At 54.9% G+C, this 18,492-nt stretch overlaps 2 protein-coding genes across 5 annotated transcripts in view; one reads left to right on the forward strand and one right to left on the reverse strand.

Moving 5' to 3' along the window:
• On the forward strand, window positions 1-6,329 carry LOC132478990 (cytochrome b-245 chaperone 1). 4 transcript variants are annotated; one of them, XM_060082497.1, is made up of 8 exons: window positions 1-154; window positions 525-743; window positions 1,194-1,321; window positions 2,157-2,198; window positions 2,800-2,873; window positions 3,459-3,555; window positions 4,164-4,308; window positions 4,713-6,329. In XM_060082497.1, exons 3-8 carry the CDS (start codon window positions 1,237-1,239, stop codon window positions 4,831-4,833), a joined length of 564 nt encoding a protein of 187 aa, XP_059938480.1. In that variant the 5' UTR covers window positions 1-154; window positions 525-743; window positions 1,194-1,236; the 3' UTR covers window positions 4,834-6,329. The 4 variants fall into 4 exon arrangements, with proteins under 4 accessions (XP_059938480.1, XP_059938481.1, XP_059938482.1 ...); XM_060082498.1 differs by lacking the exon at window positions 525-743 and having other exon boundaries at window positions 1,155-1,321; XM_060082496.1 differs by lacking the exon at window positions 525-743 and having other exon boundaries at window positions 4-154.
• The window catches only part of HEXD (hexosaminidase D), an 18,254-nt gene continuing 6,041 nt past the window's right edge, over window positions 6,280-18,492 (reverse strand). The window contains exons 5-14 of the mRNA XM_060082494.1: window positions 16,639-16,726; window positions 12,072-12,236; window positions 10,751-10,934; window positions 9,843-9,914; window positions 9,518-9,713; window positions 8,658-8,740; window positions 7,657-7,735; window positions 7,480-7,581; window positions 7,219-7,308; window positions 6,280-6,672 (exon numbers count right to left, since the gene is read on the reverse strand). Coding sequence (XP_059938477.1) covers window positions 6,486-6,672; window positions 7,219-7,308; window positions 7,480-7,581; window positions 7,657-7,735; window positions 8,658-8,740; window positions 9,518-9,713; window positions 9,843-9,914; window positions 10,751-10,934; window positions 12,072-12,236; window positions 16,639-16,726 — 1,246 coding nt within the window. The 3' untranslated portion in view covers window positions 6,280-6,485. The remainder of the gene's footprint in view (window positions 6,673-7,218; window positions 7,309-7,479; window positions 7,582-7,656; window positions 7,736-8,657; window positions 8,741-9,517; window positions 9,714-9,842; window positions 9,915-10,750; window positions 10,935-12,071; window positions 12,237-16,638; window positions 16,727-18,492) is intronic.

Here is an 18,492-nt window from a genome sequence, read left to right on the forward strand (position 1 = left end):
GCCCGCCCGCCCCACCGCCGGTCCGGAAGTCAGCTTTCCCATCCGCCCCCGCGGGTCCGGAAGTCAGCCGGCTTAGCCCCCCAGCTCCGGAAGTCGGAGGCCGGCGGGTCCTGAAGCCTGGCGGTCCGGCCTTTCCCCGCGTCCGCGCCCGCAGGTTAGTGTCCGCAGTGGACGGGCCGTACCGCCGTCGCGGGTGGGAGGTGCGGGGTGGGCTGGGGGGCGGCTCCCGCAGCCGGGGTCCTGCTGGGAGCGCAGTCTCGGGACCCGGCCCGGCTCAATGCCCCGGAGGCCTGGCGGCGCGCGAGCCGGGCGGGGCGCCTGGTGTGGCCGCAGGGGTCAGCGGGGCGTGTCCAGGGTGGCTTGTGCCGGTGACAGGCGTGATCGCGCCCCGCGGGCGGCTGAGTCGCGCGTGGAGACAGATGAGGCATGTCAGGGGAAGGAGCCGGTGATGTCCCAGGATCCTGGCTTCGTTTGTGTGAACTGAATTCACTATTTGTTGTCAGAAATTTGACTTGACTTCACAGGGAATATCTGAAAAGCTACCCAGAACGGGGTCCCTGGAGCCAGCATTTCGAGCGTATTGCAGCGTGCAGGGCAGAATTCTCCACGTGTGGAAGATCAATCCCCTTTGCTGACTCGTTCATTAAACCAGTGCTCTGGACCCTCCGCTCCCTCCGCTCCCTCCGCTGGGTGCAGACTGTTCTTCTCGGCAGCTGTAGGAGACCGTAGAGCTGGCTTTTTCGGTCAGTGCCAGTACAGACTCAAACTATGATGAGACTTTCAGTTCCCTTTTTCAGAGGCCAGCACAGGGAAATGAGGGTGTTCTGGTAGGTTCCGGTAAGGTGCCGGAAGTTTGAAGCCTGCTGGGGGCTAACGGTTTCCAAGAGACTGAGGTTTCCAGGTAGGAAGGGAGCAGGTGATCAAGTGCTTGTTGATGCTTTGTGAGTCGGAGCAGGGGACAAAGCCCCAGTGCAACCATTACAACTGAGCAGAGAAGAACCTTCCTTACAGGTCTCTGGGGGATTAAGTGATTTGCCGGACCGCAGAGACTGCAGTCAGCACGGGCTGACTGGTTCCTGAGCCTGTGTGGGCCTTGCTAGTGGGCAGCCTGGCTTCCTGTTCTGGAGAGGAGCTGGGTTCTTGTCTGTTGGCAGTGACTCGAGGGCTCCAGCTGTCTGTCTGCCCTTCCCCAGCCCCCCAGTCTCCTGTTGAAAGTTGTGGCAGCACGTTCCAGGGATGTATATGCAGGTGGAGACACGCACCAGTTCCTGCCTCCATCTGAAGAGGGCTCCAGGCATCAGGTCCTGGTCCCTGCTGGTTGGTAAGGATGTTCATATTTCTCCTCAAGTTAAAAATCTAACTTTAAAAAAGGATGAAAATTAAACTAAATTTTTTCATGGTTCTGTTACCCCAAGATATGGCAACTATTGTGCCTTTCCAACTTGTATCCTCTACGTGTGCTTTTACAGATGATGTGTGTCTGTCTTGTCTTTTTTCACCGTTTAACATCCTTTCGTTAATACTCTGCATGCTCTTCTGAGGTCCCCGTACTTCCCCTTTTGCTTGTTTTCATACACCCAGTCCCAGGTATCTGATTTATGTCAGGGCCCACATGATGGAGACAGTGAGGAGTAAGGCGGCGGGGGCCCTGGCCTCCATCCCTGTCAGTACCCATTGGAGGGCCCTGCACTCCCTGGGCAGCTGCACCATGTTGACTGGAACCTAGGTGTGTGGGGAGAAGCTGCTGTGCCTTCAGCAGCCTGGCTGTGGGCCTTCCTTCCTAGGACTCTGCCTGATGTGTCTCATGTGCTGAGTTGTGATTCTTTACCTTCAGCCTTGTCTTCATTCCACACAATGTGCTGTCAGTGGGTAAAGCCCACATCAGGTTCCTCTTTCTGGTTCCCCCGTCAGCTCTGCAACCTCACATAGACATGTGTCCAGTGAATACTGTGACTGGTGTAGAACATTCTTCTGAACAGACTTCCCAGTTGTTTCCCCCACTTCGGAGCCTGGTGGTCTTCTTGCCCCCTGCTCCCTGCCCTCAGCCATCCCTGGCAATGGGAAGGGGCTGCTTACCTGGGTCTGTGGGTCCTGGGAGGAGTTGGGCTCTGGGCTGGTGGTGGCCCAATGGGAAGGTACCTGCTTTCTCCTCGCAGGAATCTTGTCGATTGGCCTGGCTGCTGCCTACTACAGTGGAGGTGAGATGCATCACCTGCCCCCCAGGAACTTCCTCAGCTGATTGGAAGAGAGAAAATAGGAAAGCCCGTCATTTGTAATCTGCCAGGGCATGGCTTTGGGGACTGCCTCTGCCTCTAAACTGTTTGCGGATGCGGCCCACTTCCATGTGCTGGTGTGTCCCCCGCAGCTTACGTTTTTCACGTATATCTTCAGCATTTTCATATATCATAAAATATTCTTCAGAAAGGCACTCTTGTGTCTGCCTCATGTTCTGTTGCAGGGATGATCCGTGCTTCCAGCAGCTCCCTGTAAGCGTTCCCACCTTTCTGCTCTTACTCACCGTGCCGTGATTGTCATCACGAGTAGACATCCAGGGGAGAGTGAGGGCAGAACTGGGGGAGCACGTCCTGTCCCAAGTGACAGGGCCCGCAGTGCTAGGTGGCCATGGCGAGGGTGGGGTGTCCTTGCAGGCATGGGCAGCAAGCCAGGCCCCCAGGTGCCACTCCTGCCCTCGGTCTGGGAAGCAGCTGTGCTGGGGAGGGGGCACCGTCTCTGGGCACGTTGGCCTTTGCCCCTCTGCTGCCTTCCCTCGCCTGATTGTCTCCTGTGTTTGCTCCCCAGATACTCTGGGCTGGAAGCTCTTCTATGTCACGGGCTGTCTGTTCGTGGCCGTGCAGAACCTGGAGGACTGGGAGGTGAGGCCAGCGCAGGAAGGGTGCCCAGGCTTTTGGGCTCCTGGGCTTCCCTGCAGTGCGAATCAAAGCAGGAAGAAAGGCTCCAGGGGCCTAATGCCCCCCCCCCATCCTGAAACTTGAGCTTAGTGGTTTCTGGATAGCTGGACTTGGCCTCTGGACATTGCCTGTCTGTGACCATCCCTAGGCGAAGGAATCGTCTAAAGCTGTTGTTCTCCCAGAAGTTCTCCTAGAATAGAAGGGCAAGGCCACTTCCCTCACCTCCCTTTTGTCCCTCTTCACGTGTCCTTTGGGTCGCCTGGCCCCAGTATTGCTCTCTGACTGCCGATTTCCATTCCCTCGTTTGATGACCTCGTCCGCCGTGCTCGCTTCTCTTGAGTGCGGAGAGAGGCTCCTGCTTTTCACACCCCAGCCCCGGGAGGGATCAGGCTGCAGGGGTTTGGGGTTCTGACTGGGATGGGAAGGAAGAGGGGCCGCCTCCTTGAGTGTCTGCTCTGGTGAGGGTGGGGACGCAGTCGGCAAGTCTGTGTGTGTTGGGCTGGCTCACAGGCTAGCAGCCAGGTGACTGCCTTGTGGCTGGCGTTCTAGGAAGCCGTCTTCAATAAGAGCACCGGGAAGGTCGTGCTGAAGACGTTCAGCTTGTATAGGAAGCTGCTGACTCTCTGCAGAGCAGGCCATGATCAAGGTGAGGCGTGGGGAGTGAACAGGACACAGGTTACTCTGGGATGGACGGAGGGCGGCGAGCGTCTGTGATGGCAGGGAGCAGCTTGAGGCCTGGAAATGGGCTGGGTCCAAGCTGGCCGCTCAGTGACCAGGGTTGTGTCCTGCCTTGTGGACGCTGTGTACCCCAGATGTGCCCTGGCCCAAAGGAAATTGCTGGGCAGCCCCCAGCTCAGTGACTGGCCACTAGAAACCAGGAAGGCATTTTCCAGCAGTTGGGGAAAATGAAGCAGAAAGCTGGGCAGCACTGTGCTTAGCCACCCCCTGAGGTGTTAGACTGAGAGAAGGGGTGGGATTTTCAAGGCAACAGTGGGCCTGCTGGACATTCCTTCTCACCCAGACTGGACATTAACCAGCAGCCACACAACCCTGCACTGTGGTCACTGACCTGTGACATGAGGTCAGGGTCTCGGCATGGGCCCAGCCTCAGACATGGGGTGACACGTGCTCTCTCCTTCATGACAAGCGTGATGTGATCCTCTGCATCGTGGCCCCGAAGCAACTGTGCCAGCACCCCGGTGGGAGGGGCAGGGTGGGTGGGGGACACGGCCACTGACAGGGCCCTGCCCACAGTGGTGGTCCTGCTTAGTGACATCCGGGACGTGAACGTGGAGGAGGAGAAGGTCCGGTTCTTCGGGAAGGGCTATGTGGCAGTGCTTCGGTTTGCCACGGGCTTCTCCCACCCCCTCACGCAGAGTGCTGTCATGGGCCACCGCAGGTAAGCCGAGGACGGGCGACTTGATTGGCCAGGGCTGCCCCTCGCCCCCAGTCAGGTGGTCCTCCCCAGGGACTGCCCTGCACGGCAGGGCATGGAGAGAGGCCTCAGGAACGTGGGGGAGGAGGTGAGGCCGGGGGGGCAGGCCTGCCACCACCCACTAGGGGGAGGTCAGGGGTCCCCACAGGGACAGAGGGGATGGGGACGTCAGGGGTCCCCAGTGGGCATAGAGGACTGGGCTAGGGTCAGGTGAGGGTGGGGATCAGGACTGAAGGTGCTGGGTCCTAGTGGGTTACCCTGGAGGTAGATACCTGGCGTGAGACAGGTATGGTCTTTTGGCTGCTGCGGGGTGGCCGGTACCTCCATCACAATAACCCACCCTTCCTCCCTGTGCCCGTCTGGACCAGTGACGTGGAAGCCATCGCCAAGCTCATCACTACTTTCCTGGAGCTGCACTGCCTTGAAAGTCCCATGGAGCTGTCTCAGAGCAGTGACAGTGAGGTCGATGGCCCTGGGGACCAGAGCTGACCTCCACGGAACCCCCGCCTTGGTTCTGGTGGGGCCCCAGCAGGACTGATGGGCCGCCTCCAAGTCCTCCTCCTCAGCTCCCGGCTGTGTCCCTGGAAGCCCCGGGGCAGGACCCTCAGCCGCTCCTGCTGCTTGCTTCTGTCGTCTGAGAAAAACCACAGTGGGACCTTCTCTGCAGGCTCCGAGGGGTCCAGAGAGGGCACAGGCCTCAGATCTGTCTCTTTCTGGAATCAGACAGCCCACTGGGGCAGCGGCCTGGTGTGGACAGGCCAGACGTGCTAGCTGTGGGGGGCTCAAGGCCTCTGAAACGGGAAGGAAGAACACCCAGGGTCCCAGGGTGTGAGGGCCAGGGCTGAGCTCTTTGGGTCGAGAGGTTTGCCAGGACCAGGTCCTGGGGGTTGCGGTGAGGCTCCAGCAGGCCAGCGCAGGGCCAGCGTCTGGGTGAGGCTCTGAGGATGCTGCCGCACACGTCATCCCCAGGAATCCCATCTCCTGCCCTGCTCCCCACGCCCATCCCTCCCCGCAGCCAGATGTCCTCAGTGGTCAGAAGCGAGGTGCTTGCCTGCGGAGCTGCCAGGGCTCAGGGTGGACGCTAAGGGGCACGCCTGGTTGGTGTGCGCAGCCACTCCTGAGGCTTCCACAGCCCCCAGACTGCTGTCCACTCAGGTGGCTCATCTCGAGTCCAACCAGGATTGCAGCCAGGCTCTCACAGAGAGGATAACCTCCCGCCCCTGCCCCCAGAGTAGGCAGAAGTTCTCTCTTCTAGCTTTGTGCAGCATTTAAAAACCTGGACCCACGCAAAAAAAACAAACAAAAAACCTGGACCCATCCCTCAGAACCCAGATTCCCAGCTTCTCTTGAACTCTGGTGCTGGGCCTGTGTGTTTGGGGCCGGAATCGCTGGGCTCATGGCTGCCCCTCAGCAGTGCCTGAGCAGCTAGCTGCAGCCACCCTTGTGGAGTCTGGGTGCCAGCCACACTGACCCTCAACTGCACTATTAGTTTTCTCCTGCTTTCTCTGAACCTAGGCTCCTCCGAGGTACAGCATGTGCCCAGAGCACCTCTGAGTGAGGGACCCGTGAGGCTGTGCACCTGGGAATGGCTGCATGGACCAGGGGTTCTGAGGCTGCCTGGGTGAGAGATGGCAACTTCCAGGGAACTCCAGAGAAATGAGATCCTCTCCCTTACCAGTGGTGGCCGCCAGCCAGCCCTTAATTTGGGCACACAGTCATTTAAACATGCCAAAGTTAGGTTTCTAAATGGTTAAACCTGAAATACTTTTTTCTTAAAAGGTGTGAAACAGCTATGGTTGGTTTCTTGTGTGTTTGCCCCTGGGCTGGAGGAGGGAGGGTGTTTGGCCAGCTCCCCTCTCCCAGGGCTGGGCTGTGCGAGGAGGGTCTCCAGACCATCGTGAGGGCCAGTAACTAAGTCTTTCAGAGTTCTGGCTTCCACTCTCCTTTTTATTTTGAAAGAATTAAAGTTCTAATGCTGATCACTGCATAGGCCCAGAGTGTCTTTTCCTTTCATGTTTACTCTTGTTTCTGTGGGTGCTGTCTGCTGGCACGGCTGCCCAGGGCTCAGGAGGCGCACGTGGGGCCGGGTGCAGCTGATGAGACTGCAGGGAGGCCGACAGCCTGAGCCTGGCCCCCTCCCCTCAGGGGTCCTGACCCGAGTCGGGCCTGGGGCTGGCTGCCTCACCCAGATCCTGCAGCAGAGCCTGCAGCCGCCGCAGGCTGGGGTGCACGTTCTCCTCCAGCCACTCCTCCACTGCGTCTGGGTAGAAGACACGCTGCAGGGCAGCCTCCAGCTCCCCCACGAGAACGCTCCACCTGGCCAGGAGACTGAGGACCAGGAGGCAGTGAGCCTGCCTGGCGAGGGCCCTGGGGCATACCCTCATGGCCTCCAGAACCCCACGGGTCAGTACATCCCGTACCTCAGTTTACTCATCCATAGAACAGGGCCGTTAGCACCAGCCTCAGAGGGTTGTTGGGAATAAGTGAATGACTGTCACAGTCTGACCTCTGAAACTAGAAGGCACTTCACAACTGGCTGGCAGGGTTTTTCTTGGTGCATGAACCTGCTGACAGTTGACTGCATCTTATACTCAGTGGGGACAGTCTGTGTTGGCCTCTCTCAGAGCCAGGATCAGCCCTAGGCAGTCTGGTTCTGTGGTGAGCCCTGGACCCTGCTCAGGGCATCTGGTGACCCTCACCCTCTCAGGCAGGAACGCCTCAGTTTCTCTAAAGCCTAAAGGCACAGCTGATTCAGTTGAGTCACCTAGGAATCCACGGCTGCGATAACTAGAAAGCTTGTCTAGAAAGCTGCCAGCATGCAGTAGAGGGTGGGCAGCCTCGGGGATGGGCACGGCTGGGAGGGGCGTGGGCTACCTGTGCGCCTGGGGCTGGATGTGCTGGATCATGACGGGGTGGATGAACTTCCGCCTGCGATGGTAGGGGCTGAACCAGCCGGTCACATACCTGGGGGCAAATCCACACACACAGGTAGGCACGCTGTGGCTCGTAAGGCTCGGTCGTTGTAAAATAAGACCTTTGAAAATCTGGTAGAAATTTTAAAAAGTTGTTTTCCACCCAGAAAGTCTTCTTGCAGGATTGGCTGGCCCTCATCCTGCCGGGTGGGGGGTCACTCACCTGTCCCTCTCCAGCAGCGCATCCACGGAGCTGCACAGATGGAGGCTGACTTGTGTGATGAGGTTCAAGATGTCACTGCCAGGGAAGGAGCCGGCCCTCTCACTGCACAGGGAGCCGCCGTGCTGAGGATGCATCCAAATATGAGGGGACAGGCAGGGCTGGGGGTGAGGGTGTTACCTCCTAAAATCCGTTGCTTCCAAGCTCGAAGTCCCAAGAAAGTTCTCCACTCTTGCTTTAACGTTTTCGGCAAAGCCTCCTAAAACCAACCACAGACGGAGGTTGGAGGGGCCTCTGGAGGAGAAGGTGGCCTGGACTCCGTGCTGGCTGGACCTCCTGGCCCTCAGGCATGGGTGGTGGGCAAAGCAACTGAGAAGGACCACCAGCCAGGCCCAGCTGAGCACATGCTGACCCCAGGGGTGGGTTAGCCCAAGGCTACTGCAGCCTGGTGGGGAGGTGAGAACACGCTGGAGGCTCTGTGCTGCCTGCCTCCTGGGGAAGGGGTGCCAAGGCCAATGCGCTCCTATTAGCACAGGCATCTGCTCTGTTGTCTGTACCTTTTCCCGAAGAGTTCAGAACTAACACTTCAAAAGAGGATAAGCCAGAGTCCCAGTATCTGTCCTTCCACCTCCCTGTAGCTCAGCACAATACAAAGTGTGTTTTTCAGTCCTCTTTCCTCAACCACCTCGATGTTTTTGTGTGTCAACATCACATATGTTGCTACTTAAATTCCCACCTGGTCCCATATAACATGCAGTTTATGTAACCAGGGCCTCGTCACCAACCTTGCCTGCTGGTCTCCTCTGTCTCTAAGCATCTATGCCCACACCTGGCTGCTCCCTCGAGAACCAGAAGTGAGGGAGCTGCCCCACTGGGGCCACACCCACCAGCACTGGGCATTCAGGATATTTACGAAGGCAGACCCTCCCCTGCACCCTAACCATGATGAATTTCCTTGTGGGTTCACTGTGCCTGTGGGGCATGTCCCCCTAACTTCCTGGTCTGTGTCTTGGGTTTAGGCTCGAAGACCCGGGCTGCAGTGGGGTGGGTGGGTGGGTGAGCCGGGGCCATGGGTGCGTTCCCCTCCCCTGCACTGGTTGGAAGACCACAGTCCAGCCCCAAGGAGGTGGCAGTTGGGGGCCCCGGGCACTAGTCTTCCTGAGAGGAGCAGGGGACCATACCATGTAGAAGCACCTGCAGACAGACAGCCAGGGATGGGATTCCCACGGGCAGCAGCTCGCACAGCACAGAGAAGTGGTCATACCTAAGACCATGGGAGAGGGGCGCTCAGCACAGCAGATGCTCAAACACGAGTCACCGCGAGACAGGACGGATCTAGAAGCTTCTGCAGAGCGGTTGCTGCTTCCGTAAGGTTCCATGGCTTTGCAGGAACCCCACCCAGAGTGACCTGCCTGGGCTTAATGCTCTGTGGTTGCCACCCTGAAATCCCTAAGTTAACCTTTGACTCAGCCGCATGAGTGAGGGCTGAGGTCCAGTGGGTCAGCCCTGCCTCCCGCTACCTCCTGTGGGTTCAGGGCCTCCTGCTCTTGGTGTCAGGGCCACCTGGCCTCCCCCTCAGGATGGGACCTGAGGCCAGGACTTGCCTGGGACCAGGGGTTTACCTGTAGCTCTACTTTTCAAATGATGTGAAATCCTAAACAAGCCAAAGTCTGTCCTCATGCCTCTCCCAACATGACCTCGGGCGGGGGGGGCAGGACAGGGTGAACAGGCAGAGACAGGTGGTTCGGACAGGGCATGGGCCAGGAGGGCCAGTGCCCTAGGGCCCTGAACACCCCAAGCAGTGTCCCCTCTGCAGAGTGTGGTGCGAGGGGCTTGACCCCAAGTGGCTTGTTTTGTGCAGCTGGTCCTTCCACACCCTCCTCAGAGGGCTGGCTGCTTCCCCTTGACCGAATGGCAGGAAGGACTGAGGCCCAGACTGGATGGGCCAAGGAGGGTGGTGTGTCCTAGGTGACGGGAGCCGCTTAGACCCTCCCGGGAAAGGCCGGCCCCAGGAACGTCCCTGGGGCCTGCATGGCCTCACCTCTGCCAGCCAGTCAGGACGATGCCCTGCAGTGTGTCCGCTGGCACGCTGCCCGCCACCTGCAGCCACTGCATGTGGTTTCTGAGGTGGTGCTCGATGGGGGTCAGGGCCTGGCTTGCCCCTGTGGCTCCCTTGAAGGCACTGGCGGCCCAGAGCCAGGAGAAGCCGCTCTTCCGGTACTTCTCCATGAGGAGCGCTGGGTAAGCAAGTGAGAGGTGTGAGTGGCAGACCTGAGGAGGTGCAGCCGGGAAGCCCGAAACACACACCTGTCCAGGTGGAAAACCGGGAGGAGCCCAGGACCACCGGGCTCTGCTATGGTACTGACCCTTGCTGTGGACGTCCAGGTCGGCCCCGTAGTCCCAGAGCACAGGTTCCACCAGCTGCGGCACCCTCGATGCTGGGGGTGGAGAGAGGCTGTGAGGGCGCGTCCCTAACTCTCCCTTATTATGTTAAAATAGATTTAAGTACAGACTCAATACTATGCTATGATTTTGGCTGTAAATGCCACAGCCACAAGGCCAGCTGGCTTTGGAAGTGACTGGACACTGCTGGAGCTGCCAGGGGTGAGTCCCAGGCCAGCGGTCCCAGAGCTCCCTCGAGGGGGACACACTGTCTGCATGCGGGGCCGGCCCAGGTGCAACAGGAACATACCGCTAAGTGGACTTAATTATATTTAATTAAAACCCAAGTGGCCACATGTGGTAGAGGCTGCAGTGAGGACACCTGGGTGGGCCTTGCGGAAGCGTGGGCCACGACCTCCCTGTCTCCCCCCAGAGCCTCAGGCAGGCTGGGCCCCGGAGGGCTGGGGGGCCACTGCTTCCCTCCACCAGCTGGTGTGAACCTCAGTAGAGGCCCCTGCATGGCTGGCCGTGCAGATGTGTGGGGCTGAGGCCCCTAGAAGCACTGGAAGCTCTCAAGCGCCACCAGGGGCCCTTGCCCCCCCGCACCCCCAGGTTTTGATGGTCAGCGCCCCTCGGGGCCTCGTGCTGCTCTCTGGGTCAGATCTCTCACAACAGTACTCCTGGCAAGACTCCAGGAGGCCTTTTAGGGGAATGGCATTTTCATGTGAGAAACAGTCCTAACAGGATGGTCTAGAGTTAGCTTTGGTACGGATCTACTACACGGTCTCTCCTTGACAGTCGGGGGCTCAGAGTAGCTCGGCTTCCTCCCCTCATGGCACCAGGAAGCCCCCTGAGGAGCGTGGCCGGTCCCCCAGGGCCATGCCTGGCCGACCTGAGAGCTGGTCCTCGGGGATGTCCCGCAGCATGTCATCCCACACCAGGGGCGTCGTGGTGGGGTGCCGGGCCTGCACGTGGCTGGCCACCGCCTCCATGTAGGACAGACACAGCTCTGCTCTGGTGTTGGGCTCCTGCTGCAGCCACTGTCTTGAGTCCTCACCCTCTCCGAGGTAGTACACCTGGGAGGAGACACAGGTGGGTTTGCCCCAGGACCACGCATCCTCACCCGCGGGTTCACGCTGTGGCCTGGGAGACTCTCGGGGCAGCTGCCCATGGGGAGGAGACAGTGAAGGGTGCCCTTGCCTTCTGCACCGAGACCCGAACCTCGACTCAAGACTCCCTTGAGCCTGGGCAAGGAAGTCTCGAGTCTGGAGCCCCACAGCAGCCAGAAGATGGAAATAACCAGATGTCCAATAACACAAGATGGATAAACAGAGCGTGGCCCGTCCACTTGCTGGAACATCACTCAGCCACGCTGGAGAGGGTGCCCAGTGAGAGAAGCCCATGCATGGGGCAGAACTCCGTTTATGGGGTGCTGGGGGGCAACGCAGAAATGGAAAGGAGACTGATGGATGCAGGGGCGGAGGACAGGGCGGCAGGGAGATGAGAGGTCCTGCAGTAGCCGGGGGGAGGGCTGCACAACACTGAGAATGACTTAAAAGTTACTGGATTATTCACTTTAAAGTGGTTACAGTGGTAAATTTTATGTTATGTGTATTTTACTACAAAAAAGAGATTTTTTTTTGAAGAAGAGGATCAAGCTCTGGGGTAAAATGCCTACAAACCACCGTCCCAGCTCAGATGCCCAAGCTCAGACGAGCAGAGGCCTTTGGGTCACTGTGCTCGGTGGCTCGGTATCTTCCTGGCCACTGTGTTTCTCAAGGACAAGGAGGGCACCCCCGGGAGCCACTTTTCCAGCCAGTGCTCCACGGCCCTAAAGTGGTAATTTCCTTTCTCCCACAGTCCAAAACTGTTCTTCTTCAATTGGAAGAAAGTAACCAGCTCAAACTCATGGCCACACTGACCCCGAGGACATGAATGTGCCGTAACCGGGGGCTGCTCTGCTGCTGTCCCGTGGGTGCCTGCACCCCATTGCACCCTGCTTGGCTCGGCAGGTTTGCCGGTACGAGATCACCCGTCAGCTGGGACCAAGGCCCTCACGGGGGACATCTCCTCGGCCAGCACTTCTTTATCCTCGGAACTACTTTTCTATTTAAGAGAAGAACCCACGAGGTGGGAGAAGGTGACCGTGAGGTGAAGAAAAGGGGCTGCTGCAGAGCTGGGGGAGCCGCCTGCTGGCAAGGCAAGGCACCCACCTCGTCACAGCCGATGTGGAGCCACCGGGCGCCCGGGTGCAGCGCCATCACCTGGTCAATCATGGCTCCAACCAGTGCCAGGGACTCCGCCTTGTGGGGATTCAGGGTGTTGGGGAAAAGTGCCACTTCCCGGAGGTGAGCGAGAGCCTCGTGCTTCAGCACAAACTGTGTGGAGACAACAGGAAAGCTGGTGGCCCTGGGGAGGACCTTGTCCCCGAGCTCCCCGAAGTCCAGCTCCTGCCTCTGCGTCCTGATGGCCTCGCATCTATTAGAGTCCCCGGAGGGGCCGGTGGGGCTGCACTGCGGACCAGAGCCAGGGTGCCAAGTGGGCGGGTCTCTGAGTAACCTGGCTGCTTGGTCAACAGTCCTTCTCCCTTCCAACTCTAACTGGGCTGAATGAGAAAACGGAAAAGATAGCTTCCCTTCACAACAGAGTTACACACGGGTGGACTTCTCGCTCAAGTGAAGAGGTTGGCAAATCCTCTCCCCAAAACAAGTACAAAGTGGAATGATTTGTCCAAAACGACCGTCTCAGGGCTCCAGAGACCAACCAAAGGTGAACAACAAATTGGGAAATGCGTGTTCATGAAAGGCTGCCATAACTTTGGGTAAAAACAGCTTCTGCAGCTTCTGCCTAGGTGCTCCCACCCCCCCCCCCCCAATGGCTGGCTGTGGGTAAACCCGGCCTTTGGGGACCTGTCAGTGAAAGTGGCAAACTGTTCTGAATTCTGCGGTCCCCACAGGGCTACAGAGGTGACACATGTTCTCCTTACGCACCGGCTGGCTGGGGCCACACACACCCGAGGGCCCGAGCAGGCTGGGTGGAAAGCAGAAGCCGCGGCAGACTGAGAACTGCCTGAACGCTGAGTGTGGCCCCCCAACCCCTGTGGCATAACGGGGGGCCTTATGGGCTCGGGCACAACCACCACCCAAACCCTGCGGAATCATCAGCTGTGAAGACAGAAGAGTGACCCCTAGGGCAAGAACCGAGAACAAGAATACAAAAACAACAGAGGCATCCGTGGCCACACACAGCTGGGGAGACAGATTAAATCCAGGCAACTTACCACTACCCATGGGGGGGAAAGTCAGACTTGCTATAACATATGATCTGAAATGTCCAGTTTTCAACCAAAAATTGAGACATGCAAATAACTGGAAAGTGGGACCCAGACTCAAAGAAAAAACAATTATATGGAAACTGATGCTGAGTGGACCTAGATGTTGGATTTATCAGACAATTATTTCAAAGAAACTATTATGAATATGTTCCAAGAATTAAAGGAGGGGCTTCCCTGGTGGTGCTGCGGTTAAGAATCCGCCTGCCAATGCAGGGGACACGGGTTCGATCCCTGGTCCGGGAAGATCCCACATGCCGCAGAGCAACTAAGCCCACGCGCCACAACTACCAAGCCTGTGTTCTAGAGCCCGTGCTCTGCAACGAGAAGGCACTGCAATGAGAAGCCCCCGCACCGCAATGAAGAGTAGCCCCCGCTCACCACAACTAGAGAAAGCCCGCGTGCAGCAACAAAGACCCAACGCGCCAAAATAAATGAATGAATGAATTTTTTAAAAATTAAAAAAAAAGAAAGGAAGTATTTACAATAAGGGAAATTAAAAATCCATTCAGGGGGAATTCCCTGGTTGTCCAATGGTTAGGACTCTGTGCTTTCACTGCCGAGGGCCCAGGTTCAATCCCTGGTCAAGGACCTAAGATCTTGCAAGCCACGCAGTGTGGAAAAAAAAAATCCATTCAATGGGCCCAGCAGATTTGAAATGTCAGAAGAGAGTCAGTGATTGGAACAAAAGATCAACAGAAATTATTCAATCTGAGTAACCGAGGAAAGATGCAAGAAAATGAACAGAGCCTCAGAGACCACAGGGCAACATCGAGCTACCAACACATGAGCTAAGGAGTCCCAAAAGAAGAGAAGGGGACAGAAAAAAACATGAAGAAATGGCCCCAAACTTCACAAAAGTGAAGAAGCTCATCAAACTCCAAGGAAGATAAAGGCAAAGAAACCCAAACCTGGACACAACATAACCTAAAAGGCACATTTAGGGGAATAACACAATTAATGGCTGACATACCACGTTCGTGGTTTGGAAGACTCAACACAGTAAAGAGGTAATTTTCTGCCAAAACTGATTTACAGATTTAACACAATCCCAATCAAAATCTCAGCAAGGTTTCTAGTAGATACATAGAGAAACTGAATCTAAAATACATATGAAGAGGCAAAGGAACTAGAATAGCCAGAGTAATTCTGAAAAAGAATAAAGTTGGAGGAATCTCACTACCTGATTTTAAGACTTACAATAAAGCTATAACAATCAAGATAATGTGGTATAGACAAAGGGATAACACATGGATCAATGGAACAGAATAGGGTCTAGAAATAGATTCTCATAAATGTGGTCAATTGATTTTTGACAAAGGTGCAAAGGCAATATCAAATTTCAAAGAAAGCACAGTGTTTCTGACAAATGGTGTTGGCACCATTGGTCAAGTAGTGCCGTACTACGCGCAAGAAAAATGAACCTCCACCTCACACCTCACACAAAAACTAACCCCAAATGGATCATAAGTCTAAACGGAAAATGTTCAAGTGTAAGACTTCAGAGGAAAACAGGAAAAACCTTCATCACCTGGTGACTGGCAGAGTTCTTAGAAATGACATCAAAAGCATGATGCATCAAAGAGAAAAACGGATAAACTGGACTTCGTCAAAGTTAAAGACTTTTGCTCTTTGAAATACACTGTTAAGAGAATGAAAGGACAAACTGCAGATTGGGAGAAAATGTTTGTAAATCACATATCTAACAAAAGACTTTGTCCAGAACAAAGAATTTAAAAAACTCAACAGTTCAGAAAGTGAAATGCGCAAAATCCTTGAACTGTGCTTCACTGCTGAAGAGGCTATTCTGATGCAAGTGACCAGACGTAGAGTCTTCGCCAACCCTGCTGACACCTTGATTTTGGACCGCTGTCCTCCAGACAGTGAGAGAACAAATGTCTGTAGTTTAAACCGCCTGGTTTGTGGTCCTTTGCTATGGTAGCCCCAGGAGACGAATCCACCGTAAGAGCAGAGCAAGGCCACTTAAGGAGCAGGAGGGCGTGGTACGATGGAGCTGTACTTGAGGTGCTCAGACCAGCTGTGGAGGGGAGCAGGGCGCAGGGTGGGGATGGGCGGAGTGATGCTGGGAGACCCACTGGAGGACTTTACAGCCCATCAGGCAGTAGCTTAGACAAGGATGGTGACAGTGGGACGGAGGGAATGCTGACTCAGGTGGCAGAAGAGCAAAGGGTAGGACCTGACAGTAGACGGGAAATGCAGCTGGAATGGGGGGTTGGGGATGGTACAGCCCCTCCCTGAGGCTGGAAGGGGCCTCTCAACAGAGACACCAAGCAGACAACTGTAGACTAGAACCCAGGGTCTGCACTAGAGACGGGGGTCCTGGGAGTCACTGAGGACAGGAAAGGGAAGCAGGAGGGGGAAATGGCTTTGTCCAGAGGAGTGTGAAGTGAGTAGAGGGCCCTCGAGAGGTGCCATGGGGACAGCCAAGTCCAGTGCAGCTACAGGACAGCACACAGAGAAGATGCTGGGCACAGCCAGAGCCGGGGAACAGGAGGCTGTAGGGTTTAGGAGGAGGGGGTTGTGGGTAACGAGAGCATGTCAGGACCGGAGCCCAGAGAGCACAGCAGGGAGAGTGCACCAGGAGAGCTGGAGGGCAGATGATGGGAGAGAATCCCCCAACAGGAAGGAAAGCGCCATCACTGGAAGTGAAAGTGAAGATGTGGGAGAAGGACTGCTGATAGATCTAAACGGAGCCTGAGAGCCATTAAATCAGTATTATGTTTAATTTGCTTCCCCTTATCTGAGGCAGATGTGAAAAATATTTTTGAAGATAACAAAGGAGCTTGGGAAAATATTTTCAACATTAAGTGAAAAAGGAGAACACAGAAAGCACGTTTTCTTTTTTTTTAATAAAGTATATTTTTAAAAATATTTATTTATTTATTTTGGCTGTGCCGGGTCTTAGTTGCGGCACGTGGGATCCTTAGTTGCGGCGTGCAGGATCTTTAGTTATGGCACGCAGGATCTGTTTTTAGTTGTGGCATGCGGACTTCTTAGGCGCAGCATGCATGTGGGATCTAGTTCCCCGACCAGGGATCAAACCCGGGCCCCCTGCATTGGCAGCACAATCGAACCAGGGCTCCCTGCATCGGGAGTGCGGAGTCCTACCCACTGGACCACCAGGGAAGTCCTAGAAAGCACATTTTCTTAATGTTGTATTTCACCTCACACAATAATACTTTGATGAATACACGTTAAAAAGGAAAACAACCCAGTCTGCAGGGCTCTGTGGGAATCAGGACCCCCATCTAGCTCTTCCCCTCCCCTCCTTGGACAGAGGGTGCTCCCACCTAGAGCTCCGAGCTCCTCAGCCGTTCCCAGAGCCTCTCTGTACAGTACTGAGCTGCTCCCTGCCTGTGTCTGGCCCCGTCTGTGCACCCCTGAACCCCACACCTGGGTACCAGGTAACTTTCCTTCCTCCCACTTACCTCCATGTGCCCAAATGTCTGCACCAAGGGAATGACCTCCAGCTCATTCAGTGTGGCCAGATGCAGGATCTCTTTGATTTCGGAGGGGCTAGAGAGACCAAGACCACCCAGAGAGGTTCACGCAGGCTTCCATTCAGGCTCCCCCCAACCCCCCTCATCAGGTTCCTGGGGGACGAGTCTACTGCGGAAACTAGCAGGGTTGCTAACTCTGAAAAGCCCAACAGATATTCTCAAGTTTTCAGAGAAGACTCCCATGCTAGAATTTAGGAAAACGATGCTCTGTTATGTCAAGTAACAGTTTACTTCTTGTGAGAATAGTGCCAGCTATTCTGACCCAAACTCAACAAGAGGCTAAAGTCATTTTACAAGAAACTAGGCCACACAAGCAATCATATTTTAGAGTAAGGGTGGGAAGACGGGCCTGAGAACAAACACACCACCTGTTTCTGTACAGCCTGTGACCTAAGAATGGTTTCTATGTTTTAAAATTGTTGAGAAAACTCAAGAGAAGAATATTTTGTGACATGTGAAAATCGTATGGAATTCATCCTTCAGTGTCCACAAATAGGGTTTTATTGGAACACAGCCACGCCCACTCATTATTATCACCTGTGGCTGCTTTTACCCCACTAATAGTTGTTAACAAAGATCAGTTGGGCTGCACAACCTAAAATATCTACTGTCTGGCCCTTTATACAGAAGGCTGGTGATCCCTTTACAGAGGAAAGAAAAATGAAGAGTTTCAAGATTAGGGTGGGAGTGTCCCTTCAAGCCAGCATTTCGTCTCTGAGGCCACTGAGGACGCCATCCTGGAAAGGCCCACTGCCTGCTCCACCGTGAGTTGTCATTTGTGAATTTATCTCAACTTCTGTATGTGTTTGAACCATCTCTAAAGTTAACCAGTTCTATAAATGAATTGATTTATATAAAGTTCTGTCTTTAAATATACCTTTTTCAAGCTTCACCGGAACCCTGGCACCTTTTTCACTTTCAAAAACGAAGGAACTACACTACCAAACGTAAGTTAGATAGCTAGTGGGAAGCAGCTGCATAGCACAGGGAGATCAGCCTGGTGCTTTGTGACCGCCTGGAGGGGTGGGATAGGGAGGGTGGGAGGGAGGGAGACACAAGAGGGAAGAGATATGGGAACATATGTATATGTATAACTGATTCACTTTGTTATAAAGCAGAAACTAACACACCATTGTAAAGCAATTATACTCCAATAAAGATGTAAAACAAAACAAAAAACAAAGGAACAAAACGTGTTCATTGTAGGAATAAACACGAATACCTCCGCCATCTCACCACATTAATGCTCTGGTTCATGCCTTTCCTGTTTCCTGCCCACACGTACGTGCTGGGAGTTCTACCACATGCAGCCAAGCTGCCCTCCAGGACGGCTGGGCTGCTTTACAGCCCACCAGTGGGAGGCTTGCTTTTGCTCACCCTTGTGGACACAGAGCATTATCATTTTTTTAAAAGCTTCACCAGTTTGGTAGCCAAGATGGCATTTCACTGTTATTTTATTACTATCATATACTTATTGGCTATTTTTCTTTCTTTTGGGGGGATCAAAATGTTCTTTGCCCATTTTCTTTTGGGCTATTTATTACCGATTTACATGGATACCCATAATTTTAAAGCCAAGTGGGGTGTACCCATGACCGCACTATCTGACTTCACTGATTCTGATCCTCTCCCCTTTAATCCTCACTTTTCTGGTGAAGATCCCGCCTTAAAGAGCAGCCCTCCTTCCCCTGCATGGACACCTGTCAAAGTGTCCTCCACGCACTTCACACCCAGACAAGACTGAAACAGATCACAGCGCTTCCTTGTGGGGGATCATAGCTG

This window comes from Mesoplodon densirostris, chromosome 18, assembly GCF_025265405.1.
Source record: "Mesoplodon densirostris isolate mMesDen1 chromosome 18, mMesDen1 primary haplotype, whole genome shotgun sequence".
In the NCBI taxonomy this organism is placed as follows: Eukaryota; Metazoa; Chordata; class Mammalia; order Artiodactyla; family Ziphiidae; genus Mesoplodon; species Mesoplodon densirostris.